The 18,030-nt window shown below is 46.5% G+C and overlaps 1 protein-coding gene across 1 annotated transcript in view; it reads left to right on the forward strand.

The window, feature by feature from the left end:
- Positions 1-18,030, forward strand: part of LOC147413149 (RING finger protein 17-like) — a 28,915-nt gene that overhangs the window by 1,859 nt on the left and 9,026 nt on the right. Inside the window, exons 4-18 of the mRNA XM_086480596.1 lie at positions 1,460-1,560; positions 2,379-2,550; positions 3,957-4,033; positions 6,342-6,416; positions 6,752-6,756; positions 7,271-7,467; positions 7,939-8,092; positions 8,801-8,916; positions 9,302-9,422; positions 10,163-10,280; positions 13,159-13,377; positions 14,018-14,168; positions 15,301-15,419; positions 16,183-16,273; positions 17,631-17,746. Coding sequence (XP_086336722.1) covers positions 1,460-1,560; positions 2,379-2,550; positions 3,957-4,033; positions 6,342-6,416; positions 6,752-6,756; positions 7,271-7,467; positions 7,939-8,092; positions 8,801-8,916; positions 9,302-9,422; positions 10,163-10,280; positions 13,159-13,377; positions 14,018-14,168; positions 15,301-15,419; positions 16,183-16,273; positions 17,631-17,746 — 1,832 coding nt within the window. The remainder of the gene's footprint in view (positions 1-1,459; positions 1,561-2,378; positions 2,551-3,956; positions 4,034-6,341; positions 6,417-6,751; positions 6,757-7,270; positions 7,468-7,938; positions 8,093-8,800; positions 8,917-9,301; positions 9,423-10,162; positions 10,281-13,158; positions 13,378-14,017; positions 14,169-15,300; positions 15,420-16,182; positions 16,274-17,630; positions 17,747-18,030) is intronic.

Raw genomic sequence — 18,030 nt, forward strand, 5'->3', positions numbered from 1 at the left:
TGAAAATAAGTTAAACAGATGATGAAATATTAAATCCTGTCCTTGATTGAAGCAGCTCTTTGTTAGGAGTGGTCACACATGAACATGCTGTTTAAACAAGCTTTTACTGCCTTTGTTTTGACATCTCTCTTGTCCCTCAGCTGTTAGTGCTGTTTCTGTGCATAGACAGCTTTAACCTCCAGGCGTAGCCGGGACTACAGGAGCGGTCTGTAAAGGAGTGCGTGAGCCTGTGCATGGTTGAAAGCGAATAGGTCAAGCCGTGTATTGAGCAGAACCACAGATGAGCCAGTCGTTAAGCACTAAGCTTGTGTTTCCTTGGATCAGGGTAACACTCCCTGTTTTGATTTTGCTCTGGCAACACTGCCAACTTGCGAGTTTTCAAGTGCCTCTTTCTGGATTTAAAGGTGGAAAAGAAATGGCACAGGCAACAGAAGTAATAATTTTGACAGCCGCGATATGCCAAACTTGTAAATCAAGTAACACATTTTTATGCACAGTATAAAATACAGGAAGTATCCTAAAATACTGAATTATGCTGTTAATAGGTTTTACTGAGTAGCCGACGAGCTTCATCAATGATAATTATTTTATTTACACGTGAACTCTTGTTAAGTGCTGTGGAAAAGCTCGCAGTTCTGTCTTTGCCGTTTGCTTACGTTGTACATGTGTTGTAAGACACCCAGGCATAGAAATGTTTAGTGCTCCAAAAGCTTAAAGCCAGTTCATTCTGGTGAGCGTGGCATGAAGTGTCCTTAAAACCGAGTTCCCGTTCTCACCTGTTTTGTCGCAGCAGCCAGCTGTCAGTGAAGCAGAGTTATGTTAAATACCCAATTCATGCGCTAAGAGCACCTTGTAAAAACGCACCATTTAAGCAGCTCTGATCTAGTAACTCCTGCACGTAACTGGGGTCTTCCAGCAGCTTTTCAACCAAGAATTGCCAAAGCAGTGTTGCATTGCTGCGTTTTTTTGCCATAATTTCTTCAGTAAATGTAACTTCAGCGACAAAACTGATGCTTAGCCAGAGGAAGAATCTTTTTTTTCTTTTTTTTTTTTTTTTTTCCCCTCCTTTACACTCACAACGAGCTTTAAAAAGCAGTGGAGATCTTGGTGTGCCCGTTACCTGTGTGTGGTGCTATTTGAGAATCTCGGGTAAGGAAAGTAAGGCGGTGGGCCCATGAGCAAGTGTTTCTGGCCTCAGAGCTGAAGAGTTGAGTGATGTGAGGATCCAGACAGCACGAGCTGACAGAAGTTAGAGAAGAGAGGGAGGTGAATGAGCCATAATTGGTGTAAGTGTCCCTCTTAAGTGGCTCAGTGTCGCTCTTTCTGCTGGAGTGGTGATCACTGCCTTCCTGTTCATTGCTTCTGTTCTGATTTAAAAAAAAAAGTGTAATATGAGAATAATACTGATACCGACTGATGAAATAATAAATGCCTGTTTATTCACTGCTGAACGAAATAGATGCTGAAACACTTGGAACTGCAAGTGATGCAGGAGGGAGACAAAGCTGCAGAAACTGCAGACAGAACGTTTGATGAGCTTATGACTTCTCTCCTTGCAAGGTAGCAATCTGGTTGGGGGGCCGGGGGGGGGGGGGGGGGCAGGTTATTTTTATCAAGAAGTTGTTTGTAACTCGTAAAAGAATTCGAGCTTCCTTGTAGAAGCATTTCATAATACCTGCCTTGAACATTTGTGCAATATTTTTGCCCGTCCATAGTGGCATCTTGGAGCTGGTTTGCATGGTCGGAAACCATGAGCTCATGGAGCCTCTGCTCTTTAAAAAAAGAAGAAACTCAGTCTTGCCGCTGTCAGTTTTCTGAAGTAGCTCACTTTTGAGGGCCATTAGTGGATGATCAGGTTAACAGCAAGAATAACTTCTTAAAAAAATTGACTTTCTGCCAGTTGTCAAGCTGACAGAAGCCCAATGACACTTTATTTCTTCGTTTTCAGAAATATTGGTATCTTCTGATTTGAGGCGGGGGGAGGGGATGTCCAAGGTTCAAATTCCAGAGGAGCCTCTGAGAGGGGGAGCTGCTGTCTTCAGAGACTGAGCTGTAAAATCCAGCTGTTCAGTTTCCAGTTGGGTGTGTATGGAAATACCGGGAGGCTTGAATGGAAGAGAGCTTTAAACATGTAATGAAAAAAGTTTCTCCAAACAAAGTGTTTTTTCAGTGGGAAATCTTTAACTTTGGTGGTTCCTCTGATACTGCAGTGGGTTTGCCACGCTTTCCACTTTTCACTGTTGGAGGAAAATGGTGTTTCTGTGTGAGATGTGTCCCCTGTCTGTTGTGCTGTAACTGGCAATCGTGTGTCATAGTTGAAGTGTGAATCTGTACGGCTGTGGGCTGAGAAATGCTGGAAAGTGATGTTTTTGCTCCAGGAAAAGGACGTTGTGCGCAGAGTTAGCGGAGAGCATCAACAGCTGCTGTGCTGGCATTGCCAAAGCCAAGGAGGTCATTGAAGAGAAGAAAAAGTGCCTGACAGATGTCATTAGGATTGCAGAGGAACTGAAAATTATGCCTGCTCTAAGAACCTATTGTGATCTCGCTCAGGTAGTTTCTTTCTTGCCCTGTGAAATAATTTGGTTTTAATTAATAGATTCAGATGTGGTTTGGAAGTTTCTGTGATCCGTCTTTCAGTTTGCTGACTTCAGTGCTGAGGTGCTTGCAGTTGCCTGTTCTTACCCCCGCCCTGCATACGCAGACACCCAGTTTGTGTTTGGTCTTGGTCACCAGGGAGGGTCTGGTGACTGGCCTGGGACAAAAAAGCTGGTCCCTGCCTTGAAGAGCTTGCTATCTGAAACAGCCAGCAGAGGGGAGGGCAGGGCACCTGTGACACGGTACCGATCAGGGAAGGGGCAGTGTTTTCAGCACTTTTGAAGTCTCTCAAGCCGTTCCCATTCCAGAAGTCCCCAACTTTCTCACTGAACTACTGCAGAGTTAATGGCCACGCTCTCCTGATCCTCTTGGTCCCAGGCTGTCGCTTCCATCTCTCCTCCCCGTCATTCGTACCTGCTGTTCACAGAAAGCCCCACTCCCTGCCATGCCCTGGCAGACCAAAGGGCTGTCCTGGGCAGTCTCCTGTCTCTGCCAGCGGAGGGGAAGAGGTGCTTGGAGGATGAATGTCAGAGCCTGGGTGTTCAGCGAGTGTAGGAATTGGCAGGTTGAGGATTTTGTAATTGGCAGGATACATCAGGGTCATACGCTGAATAAACATCACCTCTTTCTGTCATGAGCTTGTGTAACAGTTCCTTGAATGTCTTCACAGTGCTTCTGGCAGTGTGTGTGTGTGTGTAGATATGTGTGTTGTATGTATGTATGTGTATGCAGCGTCAGTGAGTTCCACAACATTTTAACATTTCAAATGAGGTGCATATGCAATAACTCCCTCTGGTTTTGCTGCATGGACTACCCGGTTATTTCTGTTGGAGCCTTTGTGGTCCTTGTGTTGAGAAAAATAATGAATAGCTGGTCTTGTTCTTTGCAGCAGTGTGGTTTTTAGACTGTTGTGTTCCCTGCCTCCCGTTGTCACTTCCCATGTGAAGAAACTCAGTCTTTCTCGGCTGACCCAGGAAAGAAGTCTGATCCCTCCTTCCTTCTGTCATTTGCCTCCATCTTGCCCAGAGCGACTTTTAGGAGCTGGCACCCACCACTGTTCTCCCATAGGCCTCTCATTTCTTCCTTAGAAGTCACCTTCTCGGTGGCTGTTCCTACACAAGAACAGTCTGACTCCTGCTTCTGTTTACACGCTGACATTACAAATCCCCCCACCGTTAGGTCTGCGCAGTGTAAGGAGCCATAATTGAGAAGTGGCTGTGGGCTGTTCATGAGTGAACTCCTGGGGTTTTTCTGTGAAATGAAAGATGTTGTACTCTGGCTTTGTCGTGTTGCCGAGAGCAGGTGCCTCTCTAATCTGCTTTTTATGTAATAGAAGTTAAGGCTGTACTTCTTAATTTCAGGTTATTGATGATTTAAAGTTGCCAGTTGAAGTGGAGCTCTCCAGAGTGAACAGTTTGAAGGAAAAAATATCTTCGAGGTAAATGACTGGAGCGGGAGGTGTACTGGGAGGTAAATGGATGCACTGGTTATCTTAATGACAAAGCTGTTGATGTAGCAGTTAAACAGCAGAAATGGAGCTGCTTCACTTGGCATTTTACTGAAACGCTGCTAATTCAGTTGTCTCTAAACTCATGACTGGCAATGCACAGTAGCCATTGCCTGAGGCATCGGGGAAAGCACGCACAATTTACTGCTACGTGAACAGCATTAAAAAATCCTCGACAGACAAACTTCCTCTTCTTCCCTTGTAACTAGAAACAAATTGGGGAAATAAGGGCTTGATTATTTGTTTAGAAAATGGATCCGTTTCTCACCTTCAGGAAAGGCTTAATTGCTTCTTGGGGCACTGATGGCTGAGAAGAAATGTGTGGAAAATGCCAGTTACCATGTTGCCCTCTCTGGAAGCGACAACTATGATTTCTGTCCCAGAAATGAGTAACAAAATGTGTCCTGGCTGTGGTGCAGCTGACCCTGTGCAGCTTGGTCATAAGGCTCGTCAGAGGACTGACACCCTGGTGTGTAAAGGGCGTGCTGGGGAACGGTGAAGGAGGGACAGAAGGAAGACAGTGTTAGGTTGGACCATCCTGGGCATCCCATTGTATTTCAGGATGTGGAAGCGCTCTGGGGGATGGAATGGTTGTGTGCTGTGGGATTCTGGCTGGCACAGAGGAACGAAGCTCAAAGCTGATCACTTGCATGCCAAGTGTGGAAACTTATCATGGAGTCGTAGAACCATTTAGGCTGGAAGAGACCCTTAAGATCATCGAGTCCAACTGTTAACCTGCCTCGACCAAGTGCACCACTAAACCATGTCCCTGAGCGCCACGTCTGCACGTCTTTGAAGTCACAGAATCGTAGAATGGTTTGGGCTGGAAGGGACCCTTAAAGGCCATCGAGTCCAACCCCCCTGCAGTGAGCAGGGACATCTTCAACTAGATCAGGTTGCTCAGAGCCCCGTCCAGGGACGGGGCACGTACTGCCTCCCTGGGCAGCCTGTGCCAGCGTTTCACCACCCTCATTGTGAAAAATGCCTTTCTTATGTCTAGTCCGAATCTCCCCTCTTTTAGTTTAAAGCCGTTACCCCTTGTCCTGTCGCTACAGGCCCTGTTAAAAAGTCTGTCCCCATCTTCCAGATAAGCCCCTTTCAGCACTGGAAGGTGGCTGCAAGGACTCCCCGGCCTCTTCTCTTCTCCAGGCTGAGCAACCCCAGTTCTCTCAGCCAAATGCCTCCAGGGCTGGTGACTCAGCCACCTCCCTGGGCAGCCTGCTCCAGTGCTTGAGAAGGTTACCACTCCCCCTGTGCTGTGTCAGTTGAGTCGTTAGAATATGGATAAAGGAGTCTTCATAATCATCTTCTAGTGAACTTGGTGACTTAGTAGGTAGGGGCTGTTTTGAAGATAATGTCAGTGGTGAATGAGAATGTCGGAGAAGCCTATTGAAATGCACAATGGCAACCTCTCCCAACCTAGAAGAAAGCTAAAACATGACAAAATCAAGCTCGTTTGCATTGGAAGACCTTTGAAGAACTCGAACAGGGGGGGAAAAAAGGAGATCTGGTAGAGGCCTCACATGCTGGTGCCACTCCCGAATAACAGCAAAGGTGAAAGAAGTCACAACTAGGAGGTGCGCAGGAGTTGAGGCCCATTCTGTAGACATGAAGTGCTGCAGAGCGAAGGGTGGGTGCGTTCCTGAAGGGGTGAGGGGAGAAGAGAAGGTGGGCTGTTCCGTACTGCTTGCACTCCAGTTTTCACCAATTGCTTGTTGTAACCGGACAGCGGAGCCGAGGGTTTGATTCAGTGGAGTTACATTTGCAGTTCTGTCAGTCTGACTGTGAAGGCACTTAAAGGGTTTTGCTGGCTTTCATCGGTGAAAGAAGCGGCTGTTCGTGAGCGTAGCGATAAGCAGAACAAAGAGAAGGTAAATTTTGGACTTCAGTTATGGTGGTGTTCTTCAGGACTGTTGGGGAATTCCTTTTCTTCGTGCAGAATGATCTGTTGAATTGAACTGGGTGTAGGCGTGAAAACTCAGCGAGTGAATTTTGGAGTACTCTGCGCGTGAGAGAGAGAGAAAGCAAAAGGCAAGAGAGTTTTTAAGTCTGAATGTGAAGGTAGATGAGCAACCAAATCGGTTCTTAATAGGAGGGGAGGAATGGAACTGGAGTAGGTGATTAATCTCTTACTTTGTCCCTCGATGAATATTGTGGTGAAAAATACGGTCTATGGCAAACTGTCAGAGTGATGAGGTGTTCACATCACCTTCTGTAACGTTTCTTCTCTTCTCTCGAGGTTCTTCCTGAACACCAATGAGGTGACATCTGTTTTTAAAAACTTGGGCATGATTGGATGGGGAACAACAGGGCAGTAAGTATTGTTGTTTTTTAATGAAGAGGCTAGGTACAGTAACTTACCTGTTCTTCTAATGGTTAAATATTTATTGGAAATTAAATTTTAAAATGAAAAAAAAAAATCTGCGTGTGCTAGTGGGTGTCTAAGAGTGTAATGAAAGAAAGCAAAGCTGCAGATACTGGTATTGCAGTTGGCGTTCCAGGTCATCCAGTTAGTGTTTCAGTTCTGACATCTCGGTTTTACTTGTGCTTCACCCAACTGTTTCCCCGTGTCGCTGAAGAGATTTTTCTGTGCTGTGCTTTTCAGCTGTGGCTGGCGTTTAACGATACGATCCCGTGATTGTTCCCTAGGATCGGTGAGGTTGGAAAAGACCTTTAAAATCATCGGGTCCAACCGTAAAAGTAACACTGCCAAGTTTGCTGCTGAGCCATGTCCCTAAGCACCGCATCTACACGTTCTTAGTACAAGTAATAGAGATGTTTATTGTTTCAGCAGTCACGTCATCTAAGTGTGACGTATGAGAGCAGCAGGAGGTCATTTTTTACAGCCTCTGTGTTCCTCGGGTAATTGCCTTTCCTCCTAAGTGAGGAAAAGGCAAAGGTTCTGGCAAGGTAGTGGATTCTAGCCTTTTACTGTCTTTCTTTTAACAATTTAAATGTGCGCTAGGGCATCCCAAATAACAAAATGTCTTGAGGAGCCAGCTGCCATGTGTCGTTCGTGTGCTCTGTTTGTGATGGGAGAAGCATGAGAGAGAATTGGCTGCATCAGCTGCAGGAAGGGAAGGTCAAGCTATTCATACAAACACGAATCGAGTTATTTTGATAAGATCATTTTGCACTTTTTTAACGGGCAGCTTGACGTTTGAATAGAAAAGGGTTCCTTCTCAGTTAATTTTGAGAGAATTTATTCCAAGTTGTATTTTATTTACCTCAGGTTTAGAGCACAGCTTCCCCGTCAGTTAGGAAGTACCATCCTGCAGTATAGCCCACCTAGGATTCCACAGGAGAGAGAAGTCTCAGTCGTAGTTTCTCACATTAATAGTCCGAGTGATTTCTATCTGCAGTGGGTAAGTTTAGAAATAAGGTCTGTTTAAATAAAACTCTGAACAAACCTTTTAACCTTTGGCTACTTGTCGTCCACCTTAAATAAGCTACTGTCCGTCGCTTGTAACCGGTTTTAGGATTCCTGGAATTAGTAGGTGAGATGAATTCTTACAATCCTAGCTTGATTCCAGGAATTCTTAGAATTCCGGAAGGTTAACACATTTTGGTCAGTTTTGTTAGATGGTTAGTTCCTATGCGGGCATGCAGTGGTTTACTGTTTCAAGCAGAGATTGGACAGGGCAATATCCAACAATTGTCAGGCTCTTTGATTCACGTGAGGTGTTCCTAACCGCTGTGTCATGTTGGGGGAGGCCTAGGAAGTACATTGCTATAGAAAATGGCCCTTAAGAGAGCAACAGTACCACGGGGCAGGGGTGCGGGGGGTGTGGGGGGGGGGGTGTGTGTGTGTGTGAGATTTGTTTTTCTCATTTTAGACAGACAGCCTGGATTCTCTGTCTCCTGCAAAGAAAATTCAGGAGGTGTATAGACATGAGCATGGGACAAACGTGGAGATGCTCTGCCCAGTTGAAGGCCAAGCCTGCGTGGCAAAGTGGGAAGATGGGAATTGGTACAGAGCGCAGATTCTAGGTGAAGTCTCGGTTCTTTCGCTCTAACGCTGGGTTGGGAAGTCAGATGTGGCTCTAGATCACGGGCTGTGAGCAGTAACAAAGCTGTTGTTTTCACTGGGCGTTCTTAGACTGGCGGGAGGTTCATAGAGTCAGTAGTACTAATGCATGTTATGACCTTTTGCTGTTACTGGAGTGGGTTATGCATTTTTATTTTTCTTTAAATCAAGAGAAGCGGTATACTTCATTTTCTATATATTATTGAAATTCTATGATCTAATTATTTTAAATAATTTTTCTCTTACTGCTACAGTTTGCACTACAGGTTTGTCTGTTAAGCCAACCTCTGAGCCTAGCTCGCGTGGGTCGCTTATTCCCCATGGCAATTCCGAAGGGGACTGGCCGTTCTTGTGCTGGCTCCTGTGCTGCCTGTGTGGGCAGCGCCGCGTGCCTGTGTGCTCGCGTGTCTCCTGGGCACATACTTGATGTGCCAGGGTCTCATGAAGTGGTTAGATGGAAGGGGACCAAACTGCGAACTCTGTCGTTGCAGGAACGTGACAGAGCTGACTCTCAAAGAACAGAATTTTGGAACTGGGTTGTAGGACACTTGAAGCTGTGATATTTGATGATTGTATGATGTAAATGTGGGGTTTGCTCTGAAATTCGAGTGCTTTAACCTGTATCAGATACTCATTTTTTGTTTTAATAACTTGGGCTGTTTTTCTTGAAGGGCTGCCAAGTCATCAAGCAGTTTTGGTGAAATATGTTGACTTTGGCAATGTTGCCACCTTAACTCTTAAAGACATACGCAGAGTCAAAAAGGAGTTTCTGAGCTTTCCAGAAAAGGTAAATTAGAGCTCGCCTGGATTAAATACTCAAAATAAACAGAATCTGGGTGGATGGAAGAAGAAGGCGAGGGTTGTTAACGTTCAGAAGTAAATAAAATGTTAAGCCAGTTCCTTGTCACATTAAAAACCCGTTTAATTGGTTTTGGATCATCCAGTTTCATCCAGTTTTAAATGAAACCTGAGGCTGCCTTGGGGTGAGGAGGTGTCTGTATAGTGTGTGTGTGTTTAATTCAGATCCAATCAAATGGCGGTGACGTGGCAGCAGAAGCCGAGGTCACGCTGTCTCGCTGTCCTGCGTGAGCGCAAAGCAGAGGCTGTGACGGGGCTGTGGTGAGACGGCCTTGGTGCGTGATGGGAGATCGATAACTTGAGTCCTCCTGTAGGCGATCAGGTGCAGGCTGGCTGGCATTGAGCCCTGCAAAGGGGCAGACGAGTGGAACAGAGAAGCCAAGGCAAGATTTGGAGAAATGACTGAAGGTAAAATTCTGCTGTGTTCAATTTTTGGTAAGTTATCGAGTTTCTGTTTCAGTATGATTGAATTGACTCAAACGTTGAAACATGCACTCTCGTGTTTTAGATAGTGTTTGTTGGAAGCGCTTGTGCTCGTACTTGTGACAGGTGGCCTGGAGTGAGAGTATCTCACCATGAGCCAGCTGGAGGAGACCTAACAGATGATGACTGCTGACAAAAGCTCTGGTTATGGCTCCTCTTACGGACCACACCAGCCTTGAGGGACATAAGTGTCTTGGTTTATTAAGAGGGGCCTGTTTCCAGAAGTGCTCGCTGTCCTTGACTCTTCTGACTTTACTGGTAGCTGGGAGTGGGATCGCTGCGGCTGTAAAGCATCGCAAAAAGAAGAAACAAGCAAGAAGAATTTCAGCTAACACATCTATGCCTTAGTAGGATTTTTCTCAACACCATTTATTGTTAACCTGTAGCTCGTTATTTTTCAGCGCCTGGGGGATGGTGGTTTGGAGCCCATCTCATAAATGAAATAACATGTAGCAGTTGGCTTTTTTGTACAAAAACATGGTGTAATTATTGGTGTATTTGAAGTTAAATTTTGTAGATACGTGCAAAGCTAAGCCTCTGCATTTTGTTGATGTTCAGAATCAATTGCTTTATAAACAAAATGTCATTTTACAGAATTCTGTCTTTTATAGTACCATTTGCCTCCAAAGCCGTCAGTAGTCTTTATACTGTCATTGGGTGGCTGTAGTTCTGTTTATATTATTCATTCACAGAAATTTTAGAGGCGAACATCTTGTCTGTTGAACTCGTGGACTCCCCTGCTCCTCCTGGAAGAATCTTTAGTATTAACTGCCAGCTAGTTAAAGAAGACCTGGCGTCCTACATAACTGGGTAAGTACTCTGTGCGTAACGTAAAGTATGTGGAGATACTGAATTTGTGTAGTAAAGTTTCTGGCTTTAATATGTTGCCTCCAGTGACTGTAACTTACCACATTTGTGATAAATTCATGACAAGTCACATTCCTCAGCTGATGTGAGGTACAGAGTGTAACTCTGCAGTTTGGCGTGATCGAGTTCTCCAGCTGAATCTTGACCAACGTCATGTATTGGAATTGTAGTTGATGGAGAAGGTGGAGATGAAATGTCTGCATCGTACTTGTAGTGTGCTTAAGTGCCCAGTCCTCCCAAACTGGTTATCGTGAAGGTTCCCCTTCCCTTGTAGTAAGGAAAGAAATACCCCTTTTGTGTGTTGGACCTGCAGCTGAGGTGAGTCGTCTCTGTGGAAGGTCTGTTGTTGGAGAAGAAGTACTGAGGTAACCAGCTGTGATAGCCACAGACAGAAGGGTTGGGAAGCCTGCTGGGGGAGATGGGGCTGATAAGGAGATGACAGGGCTGCATTTAGTTTGTTGGCTTTTTGGAAGGCTAATCCGTGGGCTGTGTTTGTGAAAAACAGTCATTACTCTCTCGTGAATAACTCTTGAATAGGGATGAGAATAAGAAGATTGCTGTGTAGAAAATTTTGATTCCGAAAGGGAATTTCTGAATTTGCTTTTTTCAGGAGGAAGCAAGTGGATTTTCGTCTCTCAGCTCAGAAATACGACTAAGTCCTAGGAAGACTTTTCTTTACTGGTCACGCTTTTCAGTCAGGTTTTTGTCAAGTGAAGGAGCTTTATTGAAACCTGAACAGCAGAGTTGTTTTGTCACTGTCACTGGGGTGTTTTATTGTGTGGCAGCTGCAAACAAGCAGCCGTGTGACTTTACTGTAAGTGTCTAAAGTTGGTGGCTTGCCTAATGTGGATTTTTGTGGTCACTCGCTCACTGCCCCCTCCTTGGTTGGACTGGGGAGAAAACAGAAGAAAGAGGAGCAAGAAATCTCATGGGTCAACTTGACAGAAGACAGGGAAGTTGCTTACCGACTACTGTTGTGGGCAAACCAGACTCAATTTACCTTAGTTTATTGCTAATTAGCATAAATCCTTCAAGACTGGTGCAAGCATTGTACCCAAACAGTTACAGCAGCCCCCTCTCCCTTTCCCAGCGCAAGTTTGCTCCAAGCCCCTCTCCTCCCCTGATGCCCCGGCTCCCCTCAGTCCCTTCGGTGAGGCCATGGGCAGGGCAGGGGCTGGGGCCAGGACCAGCCGTTTCTCCCCGCTGCTCCTTCCTCCGTGCTGTTTGCTTCCCGTGCTTCAGCGCGGGCCCTCCGCAGGCCTCGGTCCCTTCAGGAGTGTGCCTCTGCCCCCCCCCAATACCCTCTGCTCTCCTGACCTTGGTTCCTTCTCCCTCTGTTCCCTCTGTTCTGTTCCCTCCTCTCTCTCCCTGGCGTTTCTGCCCTTCAGGAAAGGAGAGGTGCCACCGGCTCCCGTTAGGATTACTCTTCCGTGTTGAAGGTTGTTGTTGGGGGATGCCCAGGCCAGCCCTGAACTGGTAGAAGAGACTCTAAGCGGGAGAGCACAGCTCCGCTGAAGCTGGCTTGCTGGCCAGCAAACCTTAGTCACCTCGCTCTTGCGTTGGGATAGGAAGTAGTCCATGCAGAATTCCGGGGAGCAACCTTGGAGCCTGAAGTTCATTCCAAACAGGTGTTTTTTGCTGATGGGTGTGCAGTGATACTGCTGTACTGGAGTTACTAGAGAGGGTGTTGGAGGACTCGTAACGTGTGCTTCACTTGGGAGAGCTCTCTGTGGCACGTTGCCTCTGTCCGTTTCCCAGTTCAGGCTGGTTGGACACACGGCAAGTGTTGCTTGTGAGCTTTGGTGTTCCTTTCTTCCCTGGTTCTACAAGGCGGCTGTTTTACCCGTTGGTTTCCAAACGCCTGCCCCAGGCAGGTTTGCAGAAATAACTGTGGGGCAGTGGGCAGCGGGTGAGTCAGAGCTTCAGGGAATTTCTCTCTGCCAGAGCAGTTTGTTTCCTTCCCGTGAAGGAAGGCATAGACGGGTGGTAGATCTCCGAGAACAGAGCTTCTTCCTGGCGGCCCAGCAGTGCCCACAGTTAAACTCACGCTTGCCGTCTCCTTTGGTCAGCGGTGGTTACCAGAAGCCAGTTCTTTTGTGTTCACAGCTTTTTGTTGGAGCTGCAGTCTCTTACGGCTCTAGCTGGCGCAGCTCACACAGGCTTGTCCTGAGCCAGGCTGTGGCTCAAAGTACCTACCAGCCACCTCTGGGTTGCTGCTGGGCTTTATTCTATCCGGTTCAGGCCATTTAAACAAGTTTTCGTCAAGGTGTTGCATGACCAGACTTCACTCGGGACTCTGCTGAGGACAGTGCTGGCACCGGTTGCGGTGCGTTTGTATGCTCAGGGACCGCTAGAAAGGTAAATGTTTGGCTGACGTTCGTCATCTTCACGTCTGGAAGGAATACTTACACATCTTAGAAGCAGAATGTTGCAGCTTTCACTCGGAGACAACACTGATCTCCCAGAAGCTTGATGTCGGTCATTTGATGTCTTTTAAGCCAGACGCAAACGTGAATGTTCAGCAGTCCGTTTGTGTCAGGCTTGCTTTTCTGCTGGCAGCCTGGACTGTGTAGTGCTGCCATCTCTCAGCAGAACGTGCAAGGATGCCTTCTGAAGGGGAATAAAAGCAAGGTACTCTCCCAAGTGTTTCAGCACTTAGAAATGATTTTGCCTTTTTTTGTCTGCTTTTCTAAGTTATTTGTTCTTCGCTCTTCTCCGCGTTGAGTGATTCCCGTCATGTTGAACTGTTGATTGAGCTCTTTTTTGTGTTGTCTCAAATGGCTTTAAACTTCCCGTTCCAATGACTTTATGCTCTTTACAGGTGCCCTGAAAGTACTGGTGTAAGGCCCAATGAAATATGGGATGTTCCTCTAGAAATTCCTGAAGCCTCGGAAGCTTTAAATCCTAGAGACGTGGAGTCCATGGACGGAGGAGATTTCAAATCCCTTTCTAAGCAGGAGCTACAAGCGAGAATTAGTCATGTTGTATCTCCCAGTAAAATCTTTCTACAGTGGCTGTCATCAGAAAGGACACTGAAAAGGTACTGAAATCCAAATGAATTTTCTCAAAGCATTCTTAGGACAAACTGGTGAAGTGTAGTTAGAGCAAACTCTGGTGCTGTGGGCTCCGCTGGCTTTGTTGGGGAAAGTCTAGGGCCAGAAGGCAGATTGGCACTATGTTGTGTTTTATTAAATATTTGGGATTCCAAATTAAGCACATGTCGAACTCCTATTTCTGGTCAGTTCTAGTGTAGTAAATGTTGGGGCCTGATAAATGCCACACTGTCCAGAAAGAGATGAAATCTTTCTGCTCTTTCTTTTCTCCTCCACGTTCCCGTGTTAGAAATCTTGCTAAAGAATCCCGGTATCTTGCATTGTAGAGCTTCAGTCAAGTTCGTTCTTTCCAGGTGCTTCTAATAGGCTGTTAGGAAAGTCTGAAGGCCATTTCTAGACATGGTGTATCCATCCGCCTGCCTTTGGCAGGTGTTTAGGTACGGCAGGTGTTTGGGAGCTCCACTTCAGGTATTTCTAACGTGTCATGAAGAAAAACAACAATACTGTGTGTCTGTTAAACGGTCACTGAGACTGTCCTGTGTGCTAGTTGGGCAGTGGTGGGCTAAATACCCCTTCATTCGCCGGACAAAACTGGGCCACTAGAAACGTGGTTTCCTTGAATGTTAGTTTGCAGGAGAAGATGGCCACCACCTACAGAGAATCCCAGCCCCAGCCCGTGAAGTGGGAACGTGGCACGCACTGTGCTGTTTACATCTGTGAGGTGAAACAGTGGCAGAGAGGTCGAGTAAGCAGGACTGTGCCTGACAGCTGTGCAGAGGTAAGCCTCTTGCCGGGGGAGGGTTCGTGCTTTGATTTCTAAAGGTTGTAAGCGTGCGCTGATTGAAATAATGTCAAATCTCTGCTGCTTACTTCTGTGTTAATACAGTCTCATCCAGCCTCCTGCTTTTGTCGAGAGGTCGGGTTCTGTTGTGCGTTGCTGCAGACAAGCTTCTTGTCTGATCAAAGCGCAGGTGCCTGTAGCAGGGGCCCAGCCGCAGCGGAGGGCTCAGGAGGTTGACTGTGCGGGTGTTTACGCGATGCTTTGCACCATGGCAGATTCCCAAGCTGCAGCCTAATGGTTTAGCTTAGATTCCAGCTGCGTGAGCCTGAGAGTCCCAGTAGTTCACGCTTCATCCAAAGTAAACGAGGGAGCCAACTGAAGGGAGAGCAGCACCCCAGCGCCCATGCCGTCCTGCTGTTGCTTGGGCCCTAAACGGGCGGTGACGCCCTGGGCCGAGCAGGGGTAACGTTTTCCCCAGGAGCTTCTCCCACAGGGCGGCTTTAAACAGGCGTGTTGTTGCGCTCATTTGAAAAGAGGGAGGAGCACCAGAAGAGGCATTTTGTGAATAGATAACCACTTGCCTCAAAAGTCAGAGTGGCTTTTTAATCCTGCAGATAATCCAGGGCTGGATTGCCATGGGTTCTCTCCCGCCCTCATCAGCTGATGCCCATGGGTGGTGGTAGTTGGGAGCAGCGGTGCGACCTTCTCTACTTGTGGTTTGTGTCGCCTGCTTTTTGAGGCAAAGAGCCCTCGAGCAGCTCTTTAACCACCTCGGAGTGAAAAGCGGGGGGTGGAGAGGAGCTGTTCCGCCGTTCCTGGGTTTACAAACTGAAATGCACCTGCGTAACTGGAGCACAGGAGAAGAACTTTTCTTACTCAAGTCACAGGCCCTGTAAAGTTGTTGGACCCCCTTTGAGCATGTTTGTGTGTGTTTTGTCCTCTCGGCCCGCTGTGGTGGTCACCGGTGTTGTGTGAGGAAGTACTTCAGCACAAAGGCCACTCAGTGAATCCTGGTACTGTTTGTTTGAATTTTGTTCACCTCTTCAGGCATGCTTTGAATTCTGTTCCTTACAGCAAAGAGTGAGAGGGGGGTTTTGTTCTGTTCTGTTGTGTTTCCTATCTGTAACAGGTAATGCTTTATGATTCTGGAGCTGAAAAAATAGTGGATATCAGCTGTCTAAGAAGACTCGAGGAAAATCTCAAGATCATTAGGCCATTGGCAACAGAATGTTCCTTGGCAGATATAAGGTAGCCTTTCCTTATACGGAGTAGCAGTCTTAGACACCTAATAATGCCATAACAGTATTTTTCTGTGTTAGCACTGATTATTTGGGATTTGGATGGGCTTTGCTTTTTGAATAAAGAAGAAACGGGATGGCAGCTGTGATTTGCTCTATTAAAAGGGTTTTTTTTTCCGAAGGGTTGAGCTACTTACCAGTAAAGCAGAAACGGGGCTATAGAAAGCAAGAAAGCATACTTATAGGATGAATTCTAAAATAGTGGGCAGATGGTAGAGGTTTTTCTGACTGCACTGAGTGCTTTTTTCCTTGTCTCAGAGTTTGAGATGAATGTGGTCTCGTGAAAACATGCAGGAGGTCAGAGAACCGGGGTATCGTCCCGTGCCTTTGTTTATGTGCCGTCTGTGCTGTGAAGAAAAAATAATCGTGTTTGTAAAACCTGTTCTCTGAATGAATATAAAAAGCCAATTTGCAGATGACGTATGGATTTTCCTTTGTTCTGTTCAGACAGGCGTCATCCTTCTGGACCTCCTGATGCTCCTCATTTTGAAGTTTTGGGGTTAGGTTTTTGAATTCTTCCTGTCGTGTAGATCCAGAGATGAATAACCATTTCTTTTTCCTGTTGACTGTAATGGAAACTATCTTTTTTCCCCCTGACAGTTCAGGCAGTTTCAAAAAACATTCAAAAGCCGAGTAAAGGGCAGGGTTTGTGGTTAAGCTCAGGAGATGCCAACTTCTCTTGTACTAAAGGGATCGTAATTGTTCTGTGTCAGACCAGCAGGTGGAAGCCCGCAGTGGACAGCAACAGCATGCGAGTGTTTATCCTCTTACCTAGCTGGGGCACGAGTCAAAGTGATCCTACAGGTTTGTAACCAAACCCAGCAGGATTTGTAAACTTTCTGTCAGGTTGTCTCTTAATTTTTTATTTCTTTTTTTCTGACTGTTGTTACTCTTCAAAAAGTCCTGAATGGAGTTTGCTTAGATGGTGGTGTTTGCTGTGGGGAGAAAGGTGGTGTTTGCTGTGGGGAGAAAGGTGGTGTTTGCTGTGGGGAGAAAGGTGGTGTTTGCTGTGGGGAGAAAGGTGGTGTTTGCTGTGGGGAGAAAGGTGGTGTTTGCTGTGGGGAGAAAGGTGGTGTTTGCTGTGGGGAGAAAGGTGGTGTTTGCTGTGGGGAGAAAGGTGGTGTTTGCTGTGGGGAGAAAGGTGGTGTTTGCTGTGGGGAGAAAGGTGGTGTTTGCTGTGGGGAGAAAGGTGGTGTTTGCTGTGGGGAGAAAGGTGGTGTTTGCTGTGGGGAGAAAGGTGGTGTTTGCTGTGGGGAGAAAGGTGGTGTTTGCTGTGGGGAGAAAGGTGGTGTTTGCTGTGGGGAGAAAGGTGGTGTTTGCTGTGGGGAGAAAGGTGGTGTTTGCTGTGGGGAGAAAGGTGGTGTTTGCTGTGGGGAGAAAGGTGGTGTTTGCTGTGGGGAGAAAGGTGGTGTTTGCTGTGGGGAGAAAGGTGGTGTTTGCTGTGGGGAGAAAGGGGCTTTTTCTGTTTTCTGCTTTACTCTCGTTATTCCCTGGTGCGTTAGAGCAGTTTGGCCCCCGGGGCGGAAAGAACAGAGTCTGAGCTACATTTAGTTACTGAAGAATAATATTTACATCTTTGGGATCACTGGATGCTGACAGCTTTTATGGACAGGTGAGCAAGATGCTCACGTTCTTGAGGAGAACAGTCTCAGCAGCCACTCTATTAGCTTTCAAGTTTGCTCGGAAATGGAAAGAACAAGTCCGATGCTGTACGAGCATCGTTAGTCACTGAGTGCTTGCACCGGTAAAACAAAACGGAATTATTGTGGGGGTTGATGGATTCAGTGTCCGTTGGCAGCTGCCAGCGAGGCTTTACAGTGTGTCTGGAAGTGACAGCACTGGTGAGCACAGGTGGTTACAAGTGGGCTTAAAGCTCCTGCTGGAGGAAAACTGGTGTTTGGCAGCTCATGCAAGTGACAGAGCTGAGGGACTAAGCAAGGGTTTGTGCTGTGATTTGTTTTTTTTTTTTAAATGACCTGTTTAGAACAGGTGGTAAAACGATGGGAACTGTGACACAGATCAAATGGTTTTTGTCTTCTGATGTGGGCACCAGTTGTTCAACGATGTCTGACTGGCGGCCAGTACCAGTACAATGGAAAACGCCAGTAGTTAGCGGAGCTGCACAGTGTAATATGTTGTCGATCTCTCTCATTTTCTCCAGGAAAGGGATGTGGCTGGTGCATTGCCTGTGAAAATTCTTTGCAAAGATGAAACAGGAGAATTGATTGATATTGCAGAGCAGCTTGTTGAAAAGGGTTTGGCTTTTCAAAACAGGAGGTTTGGATACTTTCCTTTTTATGTTCTTTCTGACTCTCATATTCGCATCGTGATAAGCTAATGAGTAAACCAGAAGTTTGCACTGTCCTCTACAGCACATGTGGCAGCTGAACTCCATCTGCAGTGAACTACTTGGATTATAAACGTTCGTAGTTGTACTCAGTGCACGTTTCAGTTCTCTCAGTTGGTAGATGAGATGTTGGGCAGTATTTTAACAAGCATTTGCCATCTTGGTGTGTTTGGGTTTTGACTTCTGTTATTTTGTTCTTTTGCACTTTTCAAGT

Source organism: Leptosomus discolor, unplaced genomic scaffold (assembly GCF_034619465.1).
Source record: "Leptosomus discolor isolate bLepDis1 unplaced genomic scaffold, bLepDis1.hap2 HAP2_SCAFFOLD_63, whole genome shotgun sequence".
In the NCBI taxonomy this organism is placed as follows: domain Eukaryota; kingdom Metazoa; phylum Chordata; class Aves; order Leptosomiformes; family Leptosomidae; genus Leptosomus; species Leptosomus discolor.